We start from the raw sequence: 17,566 nt of genomic DNA on the forward strand, positions 1-17,566 counted from the left end.
TGACATAATGCATATGATGTGGGAAGTCTCAGAAGCCTCAAAGAAGTTTCAATTTGGTAAAGAAACTATGCAAAATGAACACAGCCGCATTCTACCAGAGCTATTCTCATCAGCTATCCTTCTAGAGGCAAAACAGTAGAACAGCACTGAGCCATACTTCATGGGTTCAAATCTCACTTCCCCCACAAATTGGCCCTGTGACCCCAGGAAAATTACTTACCCTCAATTATAAAATGGGGAATAGTGGAGTAATATTACCTGATTTATGAGGTCATTGGAAGGGTAACATGTTAATATCAATAAATCACTTAGAATATCGTAGTTACAGGGGCACCTGGGTGGCTCAGTGGGTTAAGCCTCTGCCTTCGGCTCAGGTCATGATCCCGGGGTTCTGGGATCGAGCCCCACATTGGGCTCTCTGCTCAGCAGGGAGTCTGCTTCCCCTCTCTCTCTGCCTGCCTCTCTGCCTACTTGTGATCTCTCTCTCTCTGTCAAATAAATTAAAAAAAAAGAATATCGTAGTTACAGAGCAGAGATTAAGTGATGTATGTTAGCTGGTATTGTTATTATCATTTAGCATTAATTATTATCTACATAACAAGACCAGTATAAGTACATTTAAACCCGAAGTTCTCTTCTGGAAAGTAACCCTCATTTGTATTAGAGATCTTACCTTTTGTCGTGGTTGGTTGGGAGCAGAAACCACTACTGTGTTGCAAATTGCCAAAGCAATAAAGAAGTCCATGATGTACAAGGTCTCCAGTAGTGGATCTGGGATAGTCTCATCTAGTGGGGTAAAAAGCTGCGGTGTAATCTGACTAAATTTATCCAAAAGCCTGGTGTCTGGTACCACATCTGTTTCCTGAAAACCCAAGAAGACAAAGTGTTATTACAGTAAGTATCTAAAACTGTGAGCTTTAAATTTACAGGAGAAGTAGTTTTATAAGCAGAATCTATGAACCTGTGATAGTAAACTTTATTCTCCTAAAAAAGATTTAATATATATGGTACCATGGAAGTGAGAATAGGAAAATAACAGACAAAAAAAAAAAAAGGGAAAATCCAGAATGTATAATTCTGATGGAGAGTACCCTATTAATTTAAACTCGTCAAGAGACAGGAACAACGCCTTCCACCAAAATCTAGCTGAAATACACAGTTGCCACAGCATCCAAAAGCAACTGGCAATTCATCCAACAACCGAGGAGTACCAACTGTCTTTGAAGTCAGGACATTATTCATACCATGTTATTTTAACAAAATATCTTATGGTTCAAATCACTACTATTATAAAAATGAAAGCAGAAACAAGAGGAGAACCTCCCTGAGAAATACAAGAGGAGTAGGGGAACACATTCAAAGATCATTACTAGTAACATACTATAAGACACTAATGAGGGTTCCTCTAAGAGATTTCTGATCATCAAATACATTCGGCAACTGTGCCCTGTGCCCTCCTTTTAAAGATCCTGAGCACAAATTAGCTCTCAGAAGTTCTGCTGTTGAACAAAAATATATCCATTTTGTTTAACACAGTGCTTCTCATGCCTACTGAAGAGTACTGGTTTTAACAAAAGAATGTTGTAGTAGAAATCTGTTTATAATCCGGTAACGTGTAGACAACTGCTTTAGAAATTTTTCAGATGAGCCAAAACAGGGACCATCTGCTACAAATCAAGTTTTCACAAAAGCCAACACTGTATTCTAGAGGAGCCGTGGATATAGTTGGTTGGCAGAGCGAACTGACTGCCGGAAAGCCAGGAGAGGTGATTTAGAACCAGGAGTAAAATGGGGAGATGTGAGACATGTGAGTTTAGACTCAAAAGACTACGGCTTGTATTTCACGCTTAGCAGTTTGGTGAGAACTAGCACAGGCTTAATAAGAGCATGGGATGAAAATCGTGTGGGCTTGGGTTCAGGCCCTAGACCCACTGGACACTAGCTGGTGGCCTCAGGCAGCTTGTTCAACCCTCCAAGCTTCATTTCCCTCTTCTGAGTAATACTAAAAATAACACCTATATTACAAGGCGGCTGTATAAAGTGAGTGAGATATTGAGGTGATAACCAGCACAGCAGGAATCTTCAGGCAGGTTACCAGACTCACGATGGGTCCACACTATCTGCTGCGACAAAGCATTTTTTTTTAAGATTTTCTTTATTTGAGAGAGAGAGAGAGAGAAAGAAACAGAGAGCATGCATGAGTTGGGGGAGGGGAAAGGCGGAGGGAGAAGCAGACACCTTGCTGAGCAGGGAGCCCGATGCGGGGCTCAATCCCAGGACCCTGAGATCATGACCTGAGTCAAAGACAGACACTTAACTGACTGAGCCACCCAGGTGTCCCTGTCACAAAGCATTCTTAAAATATCTAAATACATCAATATCCACCATAGTATGATGTTTGACTTGGCAAAATTTGAATTTTATCACAGTTTGGTGGAGTTTATCATAGGCCCCAATAATCTGATGGCTGTTCTCTAATGAGTCCACCACAATAACCTCATGAATCTCACGTACACAGTAATACTGAGCCAGTGCCTGGGCCCTCAGTTCTTCGGAGAACAATCCTTTCCTCAACAACCTCCTTGCCAGGGTGAATAAGTCTGAGAGACTTCTTTCTTACTCAGTGCTTAGTCAGCCAAGGGATGACTGGGAAACTCGTTACATGATATTTATCAAGGTCTCTGATTATACTGTCATCTGGTGCTTGTGAGATTCCATGGGCTGGAAAATGTTTCCAGAAACATGTGTCTCAGAATGCTAATATACAGTAAGCCAAAAAAACCAAACAATAAAAACACCCAACTTATTTCAGAATGAAACTCTAAGAAATATTTAAATCAAACAGGTTTCTTTACTGCAGCTCTTCTCAGAGAGGTTAATAGGTACTGGGACTCTTCCCAAATTAAATTTTTGGGAAGCCTTCCCAAATTAAATTTTTTAGAGACATCTGCTCTGTGGAACACATCTGGGATTGCCTTAGAGACCTTATAAGCTTATAGTGATTTCATTGTCTCAATGAAATCTTTACTGACTAATGACTCACTTCAGGACATAAGGAGTCCCCTGAATTCCAAAATCAATCTAAGACAATTGAAAGGTTTCTACCTTCCACTTTCGTGGTAAACACTATTGACATAAGCCAGTCTCACATGCCAGTTGGGAAATGTGACGACTGCCTGAACCGAGAAGCTGGACCATGAGCCTAAGAAGAGAAGAAATACTAGACCCTTTCAAAAGCGGGGCTCTTGTCAGCAAAACTGTGTTTACAAGAAGTACTCTTAAATGTGGGAAAACCCCAGAAACTCAGGACCACACAAGACAACCATAACACAATACATGAAAGGAGAGCCCCTGAGATTTAAGAAAAGATCTGTATCATACTGAGCTGCAGGCACATAACATTCTTTCACTTAAGTTGGTCTCTCTAAATAAATTAATCCCTAGTAACTAAGATACTTAGCTGCTGAACTGAAGAGAAGGTACAGAGCTATCACATGCAATTCTGATCTCTATGACGATATCTAGAGGATACAAAAGGAAAAAAAAAGATAGGATCTTTTCTGAGATCCAAATCTTCCTCACTGAGACCCTGTATTACAAAATTGGATTTTGCTCTTTTTTTCTGTGATGGACAGCTTCTGTCTTCTCGGAACTCCGATTACCCCAAGAGCAAGGCCCACATCATGCTGCTTTAAATGATTCCAGGCACATGTCGTTCTTAGAGTTTGTAAGTTCCTTTAATGGAAGGACCATCCTGTATTGATCTTTGGATCCTTAACTCAATACCCAGCACATGGAGAAGAATAAAAGTTTATTGTACACGATTACCAAACACTTGCTGCTTTTATATTATATAAGTAGGCGCTGGAGAAACAGAATAAAAAGATGCCACTCAGGCGCCTGGGTGGCTCAGTGGGTTAAGCTTCTGCTTTTGGCTCAGGTCATGATCCCAGGGTTCTGGGATCGAGGCCTGCGTCTGGCTCTCTGCTCGGCGGGGAGCCTGATTCCTCTCTCTCTCTGCCTGCCTCTCTGCCTACTTGTGATCTGTCTGTCAAATGAATTAAAAAAAAAAATCTTAAAAAAAAAAAAAGATGCCACTCTTTAGAAAACATACATAAACCCCTCCCACTTTGCCTCAAATAGACATTTTTTTTTTAAACGCAGAGAAAAGTTATCCTCCTAATTAAAGAATTTAAGCACAATGTGGATAGTTTCCTACAGTTAAACAAAGCCTTATCTAGTTTCATGTTGGGAGTCCTGAATCTTTGTCCGAATCTTATATAACATCTGACTATTTAAAATTTTAGATTTTCATGATTCACATTATGCCTTCCTACCAGGTTGCAGGTCTCATTAAACAAGCAAATGTTGGCCAAGACCTCTCTTTGCCCTCTAACAGTGCTGGCTGAAGCTTTACGACGGCCTTAATAGTGCTCCCCATTCCTCCCCCAGTTCTACCAGTGGCCATGGCTCTTATTTCATTTTCCACTGCCATCCTACTCCAGCTTTAGGGGCTCACTGGCCCACCTAACATGGCTGAAGTATGGACACACGAGCCTTCTTCTGGCTTCCTCAGATTCCTGACCACCACAGACCTGAAGGAAAAAGACGAGTTCCCACAACCACACATGGTCATTCCTCCCTTACACCACGTTCGTCCACAGCCCCTTGTCTCTGAGCCCCCGCAGTTGCCTCACAGTCTGCCCTACATGCTCTTCCTTTTCTCCTCTGCAAACCCCTACTCATTAGTTTGATCCCAACTCAAGTTTTACGTCTCTTCTGTGGCCCTTCTCGATCCCTCTTCATCCCCTGAGAGTCGATCACTCCCCTCTTTGCGCCCTCACTCTACTCTGGTTTAACCCACCATTACGGCATCTATAACACAGGATGGTATGTATTTATTGATATGTCTGTCTCCTCTACCTAGAATAAAACCGAAGGACAGGGACATGTCATATTCATTTTATATCCCAGTGTCTAGTATTTTGCCACTGTTTTTCACTAAGCCATTCATTCATTCATTCACTGATCCCATCAATATTTTGCTGATCTATGGTGTCAGGCACTCCTTAGGGAAAGAGAGGTGCCTAGGGCAGAGAGGATCCTAGCTTGCATGGAGCTCACATTCTAATGAGAGGAGATATCAGATCCAAACACTAACCTGTGAGCAAGTAAGATGCTTCTAGAATGAGACAGAGAGACACAGGGTGGGGATGGGGGTGGAAAGAACTTTGGATTAGGTAGTAGGGATGGTTTACTGACAAGGTGATTCTAAGCTAAGGCCTCAATGACAGAAAGGAGATCATACAGGGCTCTAACAGCTACCTAGGCTGAATGAACAGTGGTCTCACTGAATGAAAGCAGAGAGAGGATGAAAGAAGCACAGAAACACTGGCCTACAAAGAAAAGGTTTCTATTTCAAATAGGTAAAATGAACCCAGGACTCAGGGGTCTCAGTGACATTTTAATTCCCAAAGGTTGGCATATTTTTGCCAGTACCCTGCCTAGTATCCTCACCCCTGGCTCTCAACTCGCCTCCCCGTCCAAGGTGCCATCTTAACCATCTTCCGTTTCTACACATCATGGCTCTCGATGTGCTCTCAAGTTGGTATTCTTTTTTTAATTAAATTGATTCTTTTTTTATTATGTTGTGTTAGTCACCATACAGGACATCATTAGTTTTTGATGTAGTGTTCCATGATTCATTGTTTGCCTGTAACACCCAGTGCTCCATGTAATCCGTGCCCTCCTTAATGCCCACCACCAGGCTAACCCAATCCCCTACCCCCATTCCTTCTAAAATCCTCCGTTTGCTTCCCAGAGTCCATAGTCTCTCATGGTTCATCTCCCCCTCCAATTTCTCCCCCTTCATTTTTCCCTTCTCCTAATGTCCTCCGTGCGATTCCTTACATTCGTATTCTTAACCTGGGCTCCACGGACAGGCTTCTGCAATTGTATGCAAAACTTTTATAGATGCTAATTTTTCAGGACAAAGAATTTATAGCTTTCTCAAAATAATCTCACGTCTACAAAAAGGGTAAAATGAACTTGTCTAGGGCAAGAGTGAAATGATCTCGTATCTCAAGGAACACCTACCTCTTTACCCTATATATAACGGTGTGGTTTTGAAAACACAAAACCAAACAACAACCCCAGTGTGTCTACACAATGAGAATGACACATGGCCTTGAAGTATAGGACAAGTGCTTGCTTCAGCTGTATAGGACAAGTAAGAAAAAAAAATTAGACTGAATGGGGAGACTGAGCGTGGTAATCAGCTTTATTTAACAACCTTCAAAACTACTTCTCGGGGCGCCTGGGTGGCTCAGTGGGTTAAGCCTTTGCCTTCGGCTCAGGTCATGATCTCAGGGTCCTGGGATCGAGTCCCACATCGGGCTCTCTGCTCAGCAGGGAGCCTGCTTCCCTCTCTCTCTCTCTCTCTCTGCCTGCCTCTCCGTCTACTTGTGATCTCTCTCTGTCAAATAAATAAATAAAATCTTAAAAAAAAACAAAAAACAAAAAACTACTTCTCGAGGGGCACCTGGGTGGCTCAGTCAGTTAAGCATTTGCCTTCAGCTCGGGCCATGATCCCAGGATCCTGGGATTGCGGCCCTGCATCAGGCTCCCTGCTTAGTGGGGAGTCTGCTGCTCTTTCTCCCTCTGCCTGCTGCTTCCCTTGCTGGTGTGCTCACTCTCTCTCACTCTCCCTCTCTCTCTCATGAGTAAAAAAAATCTTAAAAAACAAAACAAAACCAAAAAACCTACTTGTCAAGAATGGGCACACAAGTCACTGCACTGGATGCTGAGGAGTCAAGATGAGAGTTCTTGCTCTCAAGGAGTTAATGGTGTACGTCAGAGGCAGAAATAAGAAATGAGAACCAAGGAAGGGAGGGAATATGTACAGAGAGTTCAGGATCTGAGAAGAGTCTGAGAAGTCTTCAGAAGGAAGAATATTTAGGGGCACCTGGGGGGCTCAGTCCGATAAGCAACTGACTCTTGGATTCAGCTCAGGTCATGATCTCAGGGTTGTGAGATCAAGCCCTAAGTGGGGCTCTGCAGGGTCTGCTTGGGATTCCTTCCCTCTTGCTCTCCCCCTCCTTCTTAAGCCCTCCCACCGCTTGCGTGCAGGCTCTTTTTCTCCCTCAAATTAAAAAAAAAAATGTATAATAAAAAAAAAAAGAAGGAAGAATATTTGAAGTAAGAACTAAGTATTATAAGAAGTAAGTATTTCATCAGGTTTGGTAGACAGAGGTAGGTTGCCAATAGGGGAGAGTACATTTTGGATGGAGGAAATGTTACAGATGAAAGAATAGGCTAAGAAATATCATTTTTTTCTAAGAAGACAATGAGACTAAATCAGGAAACTGAGAGCGTGGGTGGGGCACAGGCCCTCTGGGTAGCCAGGCCCTACTACTTCCAAGGAAACATGAGTCAACAGGTGGTAACTTCATGTACATGAAAAATGTAAAAGCTTAGTAGAGGAATAGGTGAAAAGAGAGGAAAATAGATATTTATTCCAGATACAGCCTTTTTAAAAAAGATTTTACTTTCAAGTAATCTCTACACCCAATATGGGGCTCGAACCCACAACCCCACACGAGATCAAAAGTCATGCGCTCTCCTAACCCAGCCAGCCATGTGCCCCTTTTCCTGATACGGCCTTAGAGTGCACAGAAGATGCTAGATGCATTCTTCCCCTATTTCTCTTTCAGAAGTTGGGAGGAAAATTAAGGCTACATGTTTGGAATGGTCTGATCTATGTCCAAGATCCACTAGGCCAGGTTTTATAGCTTAGTGCCACAGAAATTAACGAAATGAGTCGTACTGAAATATCACCCTTGTGGCTGCAATTTTCACTGGCAACTTTGAAAAGAGCCAAGAGAGTCCCCTCAAGGCCTTTCTAGGACAAGTGAGCTCACTGGGGTCTACTCAGATCACATCGCTACTATGAAAACCATACAATTTAATTTAATTCAATGCAGAAACCCAAAGATTCCCCCAAAGTAGATTCGTTCTTGTTAGGCTGCCTATTTTAGAGATCAACCAGTTACTGGTCTCACGGCTGGGGAATCCTCTCATCTTGGGAAAACACAAGTATTAATGAACTGTGGAGGGCAGAAATCAGGCAGCTGAATTTTTACTGAAGCAATGTTAAGTATGGCAAAACTTGTGACCTCTAGCTCTTTCATGGAAGTATCTATCGTCTGTCTTTCCTATCTTCCACACGGAGCTCTCTATTTTCTGGCAGCAAAACGGGTTCATCAGTAAGTGTGACTAAACACTGTTCAAAACTTCCCTCTGGGAATCAAGCAACAACACCCAGCTGAGCTTTAAAATGGAAATATGAGAAAATGTCATCCTGAGGACTGGGAAAGGGGAAGAGGACACAGGTATGGTGGGATGTGGGGGAGGAATGCAGAAAGATAAAAAGGCCTTGGGAGGGTACTTTAATTTGCCTGTGATTCAGACATCCTTCTCTGTCTGTGAGATAACCCTGCCAAGCTTTGGGGCTCTGAGAGTGAGCCAAGTGCCTTAAACCCCAGCAGCCTTCTTCAGGCTCAGACATGACTGGTCCCGATCAGAAACACCATGCTTTTTCAGAAATGATATATTATCTCTCAACACTGAATCATCCCACAGATCAGGAAGTTGCGATAGTGTTTGCTTATATTTCTAATGATGTGTGGCAATTACACTAAACGGCAATTACGTAGTCTCTTCTCAGGTAGGAAAGATAACAGTGTTGGGCTCTGTCATAATTACGGAATGTTCTTTCATTATTCATGATGGATGTGCAAAATTCAAGTCACGTATTCACACTTACAATGGGGCTACTGAAAGCAGCCTGTCTGGAGTGAGGCACTTCACTGGCTCCTTCTCTACTTCCCAGAGCTGAACAGCTCCCAGCAAGATGGTTTGAGGATTTACTTCCCAAGGGCCCATTATGAACCGTCCTGCAGCTGGGGGCCCTGGGTTTTGCCATATTGCTGAGGGAGTCGATCGGAGTGTCAGTGGAATCTTCATCTTCAGAGATTGCTTCCTGGTAGGACTCTAACCTCTTGGCTGAAAGAGAAAAATCACATGGGGTCATTACCTGAGAAGAACCGCTTGCTGGTTGAGTATGTCAGGCGTTTACTTCAACAGCTATCACACATCATCTCCTCCCTTTTCAAATCTGCCCTCCAAAATCCCCTCCCCAGATTCCCTTAATGAACTTACCTTGCTAAGAAAAGTAGAAGCAATTAGGAAGCAACTCCCTTCTTATCCCATCAGCAAATCTACCAACCTCTCCACACCCGTATCCAAACTGTTTTTACTACTACTACTACTACTACTACTACTACTACTACTACTATTGATAAAGTTTCAATTGTCAAGCTTTCTCTATTTGTAATCTGTCTCCCACCCCGCCAGCCTTCTCAAGGACTTCACCCTTACAATTCTCCCCTTATGCTGACACCAATCTCTCCTCAACCAATCTCATGGCTTTCTGTCCCTGTCTGCCCACCGACACTACACCTGGCAAGGTCACGCATGAGCTCCACATTATCAAATCCAATTATCGCATCTGTCCATATCTTATCTGCACTCTTAGTAACATCCAACAGAGCTAACCATTCTCTCTGAATGGCTCTTTTGGCTTCTCTGACACCATGCCTACCTGTTTTTCCTCCTACTTTAATGGCTGTTCCTTCTTAGTTTCTCCTGCTGTCTTCTCTTCAGCCCTCAAACACCAGGATGCTGCAGGAACTCTTTCCCTTCTCCACCTATATACTCTTCCTTGGTCATGTCACCTGGCCTTATATTTGAAATATCATTTCATATGCACCTGACTTCCAAACCTGTAACTTCAACTCCAATTTCTAATTGGAATCCAGACTCCTATATAAATCTAACTCTCTACTTGATACTTCCAGCTGGATGTCTAGTGGACTCTTCAAGCAGATATCCACAGAGCTCACTCTCTTACCTTTCTCAAGTCTCTTATCACATCCCTTGACAGCAAAAGTTTGCCAGATACAACAACCACACTATTATAAATCCTACTGCAGCACTTAACACCATTTAAACACTATAGATAGATCTATAGATCTTGTTTTTATTTTTTTTGAAACATCCACTAGAATAAAAAGGCAGAGTTTTGTCTATTTTGTTAATATGATATTAACATGTTAATATGATATTCCCAGAGCTGTATTTACTAATACTCAGTAAATATTTGTTGACTAAATAGATATTAGATACCTGAAATTTGATATGGCCAAAGAAGAACTCTTCCTCACTTCTCCCTCAAACTTACTCTTCCTCTGGCCTTCCCCATCTTTGTAGACAGGACCTAACTATTTATCTAGCTACTTATGCCGAAAATCTAGGAGTCTCCTTGATTCTCCTGGTCTTCCCCCGTCCCCATATGCAAAGCATCACCAACAGCTATCTATTATTTATCCAAAATACATCTCAAATATCTCAGACTCTCTCCATCTTCATTACCTTAGTCCAAGCCACCATCACCTCCCAACTGGGCCAGTGCAAATAGCCTCATAACTGGTCTCCTTGCCCCTTTGCATTCCATTCCTCAACCAGTAGCTAGAGTGATCTTCCTAAAACATAAAGCAGAGCAGATTACTCATTCACAAAACTTCCCTTATGTTGGCTTCCATAGCTCAAAATGATCTGATCTCAGCTGACTTCTTTAACATTCCTGCCCCTTCTTCTTCCACACTTCTCCACAGTCCAGCCTCGCTGGCCTTCTTTTCTTACTTTGAAAACTGCCAAGCTCATTTTAACCTGAGGGCCTCTATACCAACTGCTGCCTCTCACTGGTAGGTTTTTGCACCTGAACTTCAAGCGTGTTATTTAGATCTAAGCTCTAAATATTAGAGAGGCCTTGCCCCCCTACCCAATCCAAAGTGCCTTCCGATCATTCTGTATCATAACAACCCATTTTAATTCACTGGAAAGCACTTTTCATTATTTTTTTCTTGATTTAAGAATTAATTTATTTGCATCTATTTTCTCCAATAGAAGCTCTTTGAGAACAGGGTCCTTGTCTGTCTTGTTTATCATGATAACCAGTGTCTGGAATACAGAGTAGACAATCAGTAAATATGTACTTGTTGAATTGCTAGCTGTCTGTATGCAGGCCAAGTCTAGTTACTAAATATAAAGTATGGCTTTGGCAAGTTAATTTATAAAATAAAGAATATCTGCATATCCTGTTTAATAATCTCTATCTGGGATCAAGGGAAAGTTGTGGGGTAGGGACTTAACATTTATTGAGGACCTCCTTTCCATCAGGCGTCTGTCTAGGTTCCTTTACAAATGTCTACATCTTCCTTTTTCATCTTAAACATAATGCTACCAGGTAGGAACCATCACTGCTCCACTTTATAGCTAAGAGAGGCTAAAATCCAGACAGATCTTTGACCAGGGACATGATCTTCTGACCATGGTTAGATAAATAGCTAGCTGGGGGCAGATCTGGGATATGAATTTAGATCTTCCTGACTCCAAAGCCAGTACATGTATCCACTACTTCTATCTCTTTAGCAGTTATTGGTAGATGATAGATTAGTTCAGAGATTCTCAATAAGGGGTGAATCTATTCCCCCAAACATTTCACAATGCCTGTACACACTTTGTTTGTCACAACTTGGGCAGGAGTGCTACTAGAATTCAGTGGGCAGAGCCCAAGGAGGCATCTAAACATCTTAGAAGGCACAGGACAGACCCCATGATGAAGAATAATGCAGCCCAAAATGTCAATAGTGCTGAGGTTGATAAGTCCTTGAACAGCTAAAGAAATTTACTGATATGTGATACCATTTTTAAAATAAATAATTACAGGGGCGCCTGGGTGGCTCAGTGGGTTAAGCCTCTGCCTTCAGCTCAGGTCATGATCTCAGGGTCCTGGGATGGAGCCCCGCATCGGGCTCTCTGCTCAAAGGGGAGCCTGCTTCCCTCTCGCTCTCTCTGCCTGTCTCTCTGCCTACTTGTGATCTCTCTCTGTCAAATAAATAAATAAAATCTTTTAAAAATAAAAATAAATAAAATTACAGTATTACAAAACCTATAGAAACATAAGGGCTATACAGGAAGTTCTTCTAGCCATCATTAGGGAAATCAGTCACTATGCAACTGTGTAATTACTATAATGCCAGAGAGCTCAGCCCTTAGGACAGGACAAACTTGTTCAATAAATAGCATAGAACACATGGGGTAATCTTTAATCATTTCATAAAAAAACTATGAGAAGGAAATAGACCAGTAAAGTTACAATTTGATTCAGAAAACAAAGCTACTGGAGTAATACTTGTAGACTCTGAAAATTTCTCAACAATTGGACATGAGAAGGAAAAGCATATTACCATATTGGTAAACAAAATCTACCCAAATGATCATGAAGATTTTCATATGTCTCTTAAAGCTGGTTCTAATTAGTTCCATGAATGCCTCAGAGTGGGGCAGGAATCCTTGCCTTCCAACTCAAAGGAGAAAATACAAAGTATGTAGTCTTTCCTTTGACTCAAGGTAGGTATTGGATTAGATACTAGGTCAACTACTTTATTTCTCCTTCTTATTTAATCCCTCATCTTCTCTTCCGACTCCCCCTTCAAATAGCTAATAACCTGTTCATGCCCCATTATTTATATTTATTTGCTATCTGGAAGAAGTCAGCAAGAGTCTATGGAACAAAAAGTTTATACACTTCTCAATGTGCTCCCCAAAGGGCCAAAACCAAAAATGAACAGCACAGCATGCTCACGGATTTCTCCCAACTATATCATCCCCATATCCGCCAAACATTTTGCTATGAACTAATCCCCCAAACATTTCCAGCATCCCAACTTTGACCCGTTATAAACAGCATGCCCAGCTAAGCTTCGTCCAACTGTATCATCCACATATCCTTGATACACAAATCTTTTTTTCTAAACTAACTCCCTGTGCATTTCCAGCATTCCAAAAATTTCTTTGCCCGATATCCTCTAGGCTCCAAATCTCGATCAGTGCTAAATTCGCCTCCTACACTGACTGCTGAAAATCAAAACAGTATGCAACAAGAACACCAGACTTTAATCTTAATGACACTCACATATTTTTACATTTCCATGTCTGTCTTCCACACTGGACCATGAGCTCCGCAAAAGATCAATCTATTTATTTTATTTATATTTCTGTATATATAATTACAACCACAATAGCAGCTCTTACTGATAAAGAACTTATTCTGTGCCATGCTCCAAGTGGCTTTTCATGAATTATCTTCATGAATAATACTGATCCTTTTTATTGAGGCCCAGAGAAAATAGGTAACTTGCCCAGAGTCACTCAGCTTGTAGGCAGTAAAGACGGGAATCAGACTCAGGAGGCCGGATTCCAAAATCCTTGTTCTTGGAAACTGCTATGGGCTACCACTGTAGAGATCACATTCACAAATCGTGCATCATAAAGGCACTCCCTAGACAAACTGAAAGTGAGAAACATTGTACAAAATCCCTAAATAGCGCCCTTCAGAACTAGGGTCATCCAAAAACAGAAAGCTTGAAAAGCTGTCAAATCTAAGTGTCCCAAGGTCTCCTGGATGGGATCCTTGAAGATAAGGTAAAAATGAAGAAACCTGACTAAAGTATGGATTTCAGTTAATAATTCCATGTCAATATTATTTCATTACTTAGGACAAATGTACTATACGACTAATATAAGACATTAACGACAAAGGAAACTGGATGGGGGGGGCACAACGGAACCCTTAATAGCGTCTGTAAATCTAATAATATTCTACACTAAAAAATTATTTTAAAAAAGACATCCTCTTTCAGTAATCTTTTAAAGAAATACCTTTTAAAATTTTAAGATGCACACAAATTACCTGGGAATATTGTTAAATGAAGATTTTAATTGAAGCTTTAAAGAGGGGCTGGAGAATCTGCATTATTTTTAATACACACCCAGGTGCTACTGCTGCTGCTGAGTCCACGGACCAAATTTCTAAGTTGCAATTTATTTTATTTTATTTTTTTAAAGTTTATTGATTTTATTTTTTTTCAAGTTTATTGATTTACATAATCTCTATACCAAATGCGGGGCTCAAATTCACAACCTTGAAATCAAAAGCCAAACGCTCTTCCAGCTGAGCCAGCCAGGTGCCCCTATGTTGCAAGGTTTTAAAACATCAAAAGGTGTTGTCAGATGCGTTTAGTTCAAATGCATACGTGCACGGGGCTCTTTCCTAGCAGCAATGTTCTTTACGGAAAGATCGCCTACGCAAATCTTTTGCCCGCAAATCCTAAAGAGTTAACTAGCTTTCTTTTCAGTGAACATAGTATGTCTCAGCATTAAATTCTGGAGAGAAGTAGCCCCTACTATTCCCTCCTTTATCAATCAGAGTATGTATGTACATGTCCTTGTTTTTAAACCATTACAGAAAGGAGACCCGGAACTCTGGATGTATCTATGGCAGAGATCTGCTCCCAGGCAAAGCTGGAACCTTCTTGAAGGAGTGCAATACCCATGGAGCACAAACAGTTCAGTCAGGGTAGCATAGGATTTTCAGTCACTTGGTACCTTCTCTGCCTAAGGGGCTACGGAGGAGATGCACTTGCTGAGCCAAATGTGCAGGCTCAGGGACTGGGATGGGAAAGGATGGTACTAGCCCTCTTAAATACTCCTAATACAAAAAACAAGGCAGTGCTTTCCATTGTACATTTTGTGAAACATTACTACTATATGATACTTCTTCAAAACAGGGATCTAGAGTCAAACATTATGGAGGACACAAATCTCACAAATGGGTGTGAAAGTTCAGCTACACTGAGGTGGATTATTTATATAAATTTTGGCAATTATTATAGTGCAATATAGCATAGCCTCTAGAAGTGCAACACCCATGTGTACAAAAAAAGACTCAAAAGAAATGTACAAAAGTGTTAACAGTGGTCCACTCTGGTGGGCGTTATTAAATTTTCTTCTTTTAGCTTATCAGAAATTTTCTACAATATTGCTTTTGTAACAAAAATGCACTGAAGAAGATGAAACAATGCAGAGTATCATCATATCCAATATGAATAGCTATTTTTTATATTTCTATAGTGATTATGCAATAAATATCCAACATTTTATCCCTCGCGTTCACAGGTAACAAAACCTGGCTTAAAAAATACATGTGCCTAGGAAGGTGCCTGTGTGGCTCAGTCAGTTAAACCTCTGCCTTAGGCTCAGGTCATGATCCCAGGGTCCCCTGCTTATATTTGCGCTCTCTGACAAATAAATAAATACCATCTTTAAAAAAAGAAGATTCTGGGGCGCCTGGGTGGCTCAGTGGGTTAAAGCCTCTGCTTTCGGCTCAGGTCATGATCCCAGGGTCCTGGGATCGAGCCCCGCATCGGGCTCTCTGCTCGGCAGGGAGCCTGCTTCCTCCTCTCTCTGCCTGCCTCTGCCTACTTGTGATCTCTGTCTGTCAAATGAAATGAATAAAATCTTTAAAAAAAAAAAAAAAAAAGAAGATTCTTCTTCTCCATCTACCCCTGCCCCAACTCATGTGCAAGTGCTCCCCACCATGAATAAAATCTTAAAAATACATATACACATATATGTATGTATGTATGTATGTATGTATATCTAGGAGAAAATACAGTTATATTTTTCAAATTTTGGGCCGGGTTTAACACTACTGACAGGAATTATAATATTCGTAATCTTATTAATATTCATAATAGCTGACAAGATTTAATAAACATAAAAATTCTGACAAGTAGAAACACCCTAAGAGACCATGCTAGACAGAATTCTAAGATGGGCACCAAGTTTCTGGTCCCCCTGACCGGAACATACCTTCTGGGTACTATGGGGTTTCGCTTCTTTGATTCTTTGATTCACTTATGTTATATGGAAACCTTGGAAAGATTTTGGAGATGTGACCAAGCAGCTAACCAGCTGAATCTGAGTTAATCTAAAAGAAGACTATCCTAGGTAGATCTGATCTCATAAGGTAAAAAGAAGAGTGACAGTACTTCCCTGAAGTCAGAGAAATTCAAAGCTAGAGATTATGCTGCGGCCTTGAGGAAGCAAACTAGGATGCTACGGAGAGGCTACGTGTTAAGAAACAGTGGGCCACCTCTAGGAGCTTGGAACAGTCCCAGCTGACACTAAATTTCAGCTTGGTGACATACCCTAAGGGGGGATGCCACCATCCCACACCCAGGCTCCAAGCCCCACAAAAGCCATGAGACAGTATATTTGTGTTGTTTAAGGTCACTAAATTTGTCGTAATTTGTTATGTGACAGTAGAAAACTAATACAGCGATAAATGAAGAAGCAGGAAAATACTCATCACACATAGAAGGATAATATCACAGGGACAAATTATTTAACATTCAGTTCAATACAAGTGCCCAAACGAACAGGGACAGTGGCCACAGACAACCTGGACTGAACAACGAGCTGAACGCCAGCCCTGCCTTAATAGATACAAAATAGGAAAAGGAAATGATCACTTTACCAAGGAAATTCAAAAGACCAACGAACACATAAAAAGTTAAGCATCTCATTGCTAATCAGAGACAAATTAAGGCAATGAAGTGCTGAGTAGACAAAAATCACACAGATTAAGAGTAACTTCATCCCATTATGGCCGGTGTGAAAAGCGGGTATTGTTTTTCTGGGTGGTAGAAATGTAAATCAGCACAATATTTTAGAGGTAAATTTTGCAGGATCTATAAAAATTTTATATGTGCATTCCTCTGGAGCCAATAATACCACTCTAGAAAGGTATCTCATAAAAATAAGATAGGAACAAACATGTATGTACAAAAATGCATACTACTTGATGAATTTTCTTTTACATATCATAATCTTTAATTATGTTTCCTTGCCTTAAACTCTAAAAGCTACATGAGATCAAGGGACTTGTGCCACATATTAGGGGCTCACAAAATTTATGTTGAATAAGTAAGTGATAATTGAGTAAGTTCATTGAAAGTATTGTTACAATAGCAAAGTAAGCCTGACCACATACAGTGCAATACCATGCACTTGATGTTAAGTTATGAGCTCACTCAGAAAAAAAAATCCATGAGATAGTGTTGAATAAAAGAAGCAAACCACAAAAAGAAATATTGTAACTGTTCTAACTTATAAAAGGGAAAATGTGCAAATACGTATGTTCACATATAAAAGAATATGGAGAGTTACATATTCATCAAATTGTTAATGGTGGTTAACCTCTAGAGAGTAAGGTTTTTAATTAGTTATGGATAGTTCTCAGAAATATTTTCATAGGAGTGCATATTACTCTTGTAAATAACAAAATTAATGTAATTCAATTCTTTAAAGAAAGTTTGCCATTTGTATTATTTACTTCCTTAGCCTCAGAAGTTTAGCTCATTATATTTATTCTTAAACTATGTGTTCTTAACCAAGAATCGATGGATATCTATGGCTAAAGGATGATGTGATGGTTTAGGGAGAAGATGTACCCCTCCCTTTGGAATTATTTTCAAAATATTTCTCATGGAGATTCAGTTGTTTCATTAGATTCAAAATATTTCTTAGGGAGATGGTCATA

At 40.7% G+C, this 17,566-nt stretch overlaps 1 protein-coding gene across 1 annotated transcript in view; it reads right to left on the bottom strand.

Moving 5' to 3' along the window:
- Window positions 1–17,566, bottom strand: part of LOC111148903 (ATPase phospholipid transporting 10D (putative)) — a 104,599-nt gene that overhangs the window by 35,070 nt on the left and 51,963 nt on the right. The window contains exons 10-11 of the mRNA XM_022505679.1: window positions 8,825–9,063; window positions 674–862 (exon numbers count right to left, since the gene is read on the bottom strand). Of these exons, the coding sequence (XP_022361387.1) occupies window positions 674–862; window positions 8,825–9,063 (428 nt within the window). The remainder of the gene's footprint in view (window positions 1–673; window positions 863–8,824; window positions 9,064–17,566) is intronic.

Source organism: Enhydra lutris, unplaced genomic scaffold (assembly GCF_002288905.1).
Source record: "Enhydra lutris kenyoni isolate GAN:26980312 unplaced genomic scaffold, ASM228890v2 scaffoldscaffold21, whole genome shotgun sequence".
Lineage (NCBI taxonomy): Eukaryota > Metazoa > Chordata > Mammalia > Carnivora > Mustelidae > Enhydra > Enhydra lutris.